Source organism: Austrofundulus limnaeus, unplaced genomic scaffold, assembly GCF_001266775.1.
Source record: "Austrofundulus limnaeus strain Quisiro unplaced genomic scaffold, Austrofundulus_limnaeus-1.0 Scaffold434, whole genome shotgun sequence".
NCBI classification, from domain to species: Eukaryota; Metazoa; Chordata; class Actinopteri; order Cyprinodontiformes; family Rivulidae; genus Austrofundulus; species Austrofundulus limnaeus.
In genome coordinates, this window is record NW_013952836.1 from 240,058 (window position 1) to 245,741 (window position 5,684).

Below are 5,684 nucleotides of genomic sequence, written 5' to 3' on the forward strand. Positions count from 1 at the left end.
GGGGGGGGGATACACTTTAACTCACAGTTAGCTGCAGGTGCTATGGTGTAGGCCCCCTGCCGTCCAGCTGCGAAGGCGTTTCCCACTGCAGAGGAAGAAGATTTGATTTGATTTGATTGGGGTCATGACAAACAAAAACAGTAGCAATAAAAACTAAATGTTTTGGAAAGTCAGTGTGTCATTAGCCCTTTTCTAACAAACTTAGCAGAGGTGCCAAAATTGGCCCACCAAGCCATTTGCTTTGGCCCACCAATAGTTGCCCTGATTCCTAAGTTGTAATCTCCTGTCGTCCTCTGCATTAACACTGTATTTTCACTGACAGTCAATCCACTGGCCCTATGGCTATGTAAGGAGCTGTAGTGCAGATAGTTGACTTGGTCTTTGAATTACTTTACGAATAAACATGAAATCAAAGTAACTAAAGGAAACACAGTATTTAAATTAGATTTCAGCACACGTGTAGATTTGAACATTTTTTAAGACCTCAAACACTATCAACTTATGAAATGTCTCATGAGCCTTTACTAGCCAAGCATATACAAACGTTCTCCAAGTGCACAGGCTAAAAGAACAAGAACAAAACATGGGCCACTGCACTGGCTCCTAGCTTAGTCAGAAAAAATAAAAAGACTTTACTTAAGAAGTATTTGCACTTCATGTATTATATTACTGCATTTGGCCCGCAGCCCTTGGACAGATTTTTGTTTTGGCCCTCTTGTGGAAATAGTTTGGGCACCCCTGATCTAATATTTGCAACTATGGATGGGTACCTAATTCGATACTTTTTTAAGTACAGACTGAATTCTGTCAGTACTACCGAGAACCTATTCACGTAACATCAAACGGTTCCATGTTTCGGTACCAAAACGCATCATTGTGACCGTATTGGCTTAAGAGTGGTGAGTTTTCCATGCTTCTCCTGAACGCAGCATCACGTAAGAGCGTAATGACATCAGCAGCCGCTGCTTCAGTAAACAGAGCTCAGTCTGAATGTAGCATGAAAGCCTCACAGCTCCTGGAGTAAAACTCACTGAACAGACCGCATCTGAATTATCTGGTGGATTAATTATCTTGTTAACACGACGTTCGCTTGCTCAAAGTAAATAATTTTCTGCTTTCCTTTCATTTTATTAGATTTGTGTTTCTTTTTTGTTGTATTGAAATTTTTGTTTTTAATTGACGTGAAAAACTATTAATTTTATCTTATTTTTATTTTATTTTATTTATAAATAAATAAATAAAATAAAATAAAGTACCGCCACTTTCTTTATTTCATCCACCATTAAACAGAGACCAGCAGAGGAAAACAACAGAGGCGCTTCCTGACAGTCCGAACTCGTCTGGCCTGAAAGAGCACAACAGCCAACGCGTTGGACGTGTTTTGGATGCTCAAAACGTAGCTTGAATACATTTTATCTATTTTAACTGCATCCTCTTTTGCTTATTTGATTTAAACTTATTTGCCTTCCATGGACCTCCATCACACATTTTTCTAGTGGAGAAATGACATCAATAGAAACACGTGGAGCTGGATTTTAATTTGTGCAATAAGACAAAACATTCTTGTTGTTTTCAAGAGTTTTCACCTTAAAGAAATAAGTTACACAACTGATGTTACAATACAAAGAGTTGGATGTTGCCTTGATATTTGTTAAATTTTATATATTGAGAAATATGGTTTAAAAACGTTTATTTTAAAAAACAACAACAACACACAAAGTACCGAAAATTGGTACCGTTAAGTACCGGTACCGATTTCCAGGTACTGGGTATWGGTACCGAATCGATTCAAATGTCAAAGGTACCCATCCCTATTTGCAACAAGTGCTAACAAAAAGAAAACACTGAATATAAAACACCTTATAACTATCCATTTTTTTAACCCAACCTTTGTTAACACCTCATGAGGCAGCCATTTTGTTTTCACCTAAATTTATCCGACTCACCATTCTTGGCTGCATCTTTGTTTCGTAAATGTGGAGGAATGTATCGTCCTGTGACAGGGAAAACAAATCAAAACATTAGTTTTTCATAGGCAATAACTCCTTTTGCTAAACAGAAATGATTATTAACAAACATTAACATTCGTTCATGCAGTTAATGATCTGTTTTTTTTATCTAATAATGATTAGTGATGTAAAAAACTAAAATATTCTTTATCTAAATGTCAAGTGAAAAGTTACCATGAAATGCCACAAATAAAAACCAAAAATAAATAACTATAAAGATAAAAAAAWTGTTAAACATTTCCAGATGCAAAGCGTGTACAACCAAAAGCTACAAGTAAAACTAATCAAAAGTAAAACCACAACATAAGCATGTTTGCTGCTTACTGTTAGTACCTCCTCCTTGTCCATCTGGAGCACTCAGATCTAGGACAGCGAGCTGGACAAACAAAAACAGACGAGTCAAGATTTATCACACAAATTAAATACCAAACAGGAAGAAAATTGTCTAACAAACCAGTATATTTAGAACTCAACATCTCTCTACAAAGCACCCAATAAAACCAACCTTTGTTTTCCCATAAATTATGATAAAGACTGTATGAAATGTTTGTCTTCTTCTGTTCTACAAGAATGAAACCTAATATTCCACATTTACAGCTACTGCCATAATGTAATTTTGGATCCAGAGTCTGTCCTATGTGGAGACTAAAGACTTACCCATTTAAAGAAATAAAACACTGGAATAGCCAACCACAGTGCAGTCTACTGCTAACAGAAAGAAACTGTGCTGCCATCTTGGCAGGTGCTTTGTGGTGTCTTTAGTTACTGCCAGCACTGCAGCAGATCATGGATATATGAGAAACAAACAAACAAAAACAAACAACAATAAACTCAGACACAAAGTCCTATGTTTTGCATTACAAGTATCAAAATCTGCACTTAAAAATAACTTGAAATTATTTTCAGATTTATTGAAAACACCAAATTTATAAACTGTATTTTACCAAAATCTCTCTTTAGACTAGATTTTAATAAATTCTAAAATCACATGTTGGCATGAACCGACTAACTAAACATATCAAGATTACTAACATATTTTCTAAAATAGGCATTAGTTTACCAACTTGTTTTATGTATTTTTAATGGAGAACAGTAAATTCTAATTAGTGCATTAGCTTATAGCCTACTAAGGTCTAAATATTTCCAGGTTTATAATGAAAACAACATTATAAAGGTTATTCATGCATATTTACTTTAAATAAAGAATGGGTTAGACTAAGTAGTAAAAGTGCTTAACCACCTAMAGATCATTTATGTACTGGTTTGACTAATGATTAATGTACTTTTTAATCTTATCACAGTAGCGGCCCCACCAGTGGTTGACTGGGCTTGATGGGAGGCTCATTACGACAAAGGCTTTTCCTGTTTTTATAAACTGCACAATATTTGCTTRGAGTTTTTGGACCAATGACACAGCGCACACAATGAATCTTACAAAGTGTGGCTTTGACATGTAACAATGCACCTAGTAAGATGCCAGCCACAAATCTCATCTGAGGCAGTCAGTGGTCCTTCCAATGTATTTATATTTCAGTGGAAACATCTGCTCACCCACTCACAATCATGATGATTTTTTAAGCATAGAAAAAGTAATTACAGATTATTATATTTTAAAGGATTATTTTTAAACCAAAAGGTAGGATTTCTGAATTAAAAGAAAAAAATAAAATGCATCCAAGAAGTTTTTTCCTGCAGGCAGCCTATTTTGTTTCAGTTTCAACTTCTACATTAAGTTCCTGTTACTACGTAGTCTATACACTGGACACATGTAAACTAAATGTTATTTAAGAGGTGAAAAAATATAGAACATAGATTTTTAAGACAATGCATGAATTTTCAAAACAGTTTTGTGCTGTCTAAATTAGTCACTAAGATGTCAACTTATTATTTGCAGTGGTCGTAATTCAATCACCTGTAAAATACACAATGTGCATTTCTGAAAACGCTTTATATTTGCAAAATAAATTGCAGAACCTGCACAATCATTTATACACAATCATAATTTTTCAACCAACTCTCCTTTCATTGCTTAGGAAGTCAAATTTTTTAAGCTACAAACCCTATAATTAGGAATTTATTCACAGTGAAAACTTGCAMATATTCTCTTATGGTTCACTGCTCAACAAATTGATGCATCAGTGTCACTGCCTCATAGAATACGCCTCAGTGTTATTCCTCTATATCCAAAGAAGTGCACTGCACAGAGAGCACGATTGCATTGCTTTAGAAATCACTAATGCATATTTTTAATTTATTTGCATCCTGGCTGATCATAACAGGACGCAAAATATTTTTGCACAAATATTTTAACTGTTCTTTATAACCAAAATATCATGTCAGAACACGCAGTACTTTTCTGTTGCTATCCAACTGGCCGACCAGACAGCTACGTTTCTGGTGACGCAGAAAAAAAAATACCCCCCCCCCCCTTTTTTTTTTATAAAGTGGGTAAAGCTCGCTAAAAAGGCTAAATATGTTCAATGCAGCTTCAAAGCCTGAGCGGTAAACAAGAAGCGCGTCGTTAGTTTTTCACTAGCTCCATCCTCATACACCTCCATTTTATCATTGTTACAGGCTGCAAGAAAAACGCAGTGAACAGAATAGTTCAAGGGTGCGTTTCATATGCTCACCTGTGAGCACCGACAACACGTTATGAGCAAGTTGGCTCATTTCAGTCTTTTCGTTTTACGAAGAAATATTACAGATTCAGCATGACCTACAACTATACAAAGTACCACATAAAACTTTCCTAAATAATTACACAGAACTCTGAAGAACTCAAGCAATACTACTAAACTAGTGACTGATGTCTCCGCACAGCGCCACATTCGAGCGCTCAAAAGAAGCGAACCCAAGCTATCTGGCACCTTAGCATCTTGCTAACGGTGTTAGGCTAGCCGGCAAGCTAATGTTTATTCCTCTCGTTGTCCCACTTTTTAATAAACGCTTTAAACAAACTGACGCGGCTTACCTGCTGCTCTAGACCGTGGGCACTTTCGACGGCCACATGACTCATAACTATTGAATATGGAGGAAAAATGTTGGCGTTGAAAAGGGACCTCTTTGTTTGCCGGTTATGTTTTTTTTTTTTTTTTTTTTTTTTTTTTTTTTTTTGCTTCTCTGCCTCTCTAGTCTTTTTTTGTGTTTACGATAAATTGACAGTTATTGCACTAATCCTAAAAGTTTTAATTAACTCTGCGAAAAATGTTGCTTTCGAATTTATGGTGATAGAAAAGTCCAATGTTGTCGCTTCAATGATGATAGTTAAAGCAAATCCAGCTGCGTCGGTTCGGTCTTCAGCTGAGGCAGAGATGAAGTCGTCATGTAGTCCGTCAAGCTAGCAAACAAAAACACAACATTTCAATAACATCCGGTGTATCAAAATAAAAGCGCCATGTAAAATTCGCAAACATATGCCACTTAAAATGATTTGTATTGGCAATCATTTTAAGTCATTTATGTCAAACAGAAACATTTAATCGTGTTTTATACTTAACAAGTATCATAGTTTATTTGTATACATTAAGATACATTTAGGTACAATCAGTAAAGCACCATCTTCTTTGAAACAATGGAATATTCTCAATTTCCGGACTCAGGTAGCTTGACCACACAAATATCCGATATACACAAAAGAAAAAAAACTGGCAACCCTGCCTGTATATATATATATAT

General features: G+C 35.6%; 1 protein-coding gene across 3 annotated transcripts in view; it reads right to left on the reverse strand.

The window, feature by feature from the left end:
• LOC106529282 (ATP-dependent RNA helicase DDX3X) overlaps positions 1-5,347 on the reverse strand; it is a 26,185-nt gene extending 20,838 nt beyond the window's left edge. Inside the window, exons 1-4 of one of the 3 annotated variants that reach the window (XM_014024648.1) lie at positions 4,981-5,347; positions 2,343-2,385; positions 1,947-1,994; positions 26-85 (exon numbers count right to left, since the gene is read on the reverse strand). In XM_014024648.1, the coding sequence (XP_013880102.1) occupies positions 26-85; positions 1,947-1,994; positions 2,343-2,385; positions 4,981-5,025 (196 nt within the window). In that variant the 5' untranslated portion in view covers positions 5,026-5,347. Of the gene's footprint in view, positions 1-25; positions 86-1,946; positions 1,995-2,333; positions 2,386-4,980 lie in introns of all 3 variants that reach the window. The other 2 variants (XM_014024647.1, XM_014024649.1) reach the window with 2 other exon arrangements.
• Between the last annotated feature and the right edge of the window lie 337 nt (positions 5,348-5,684).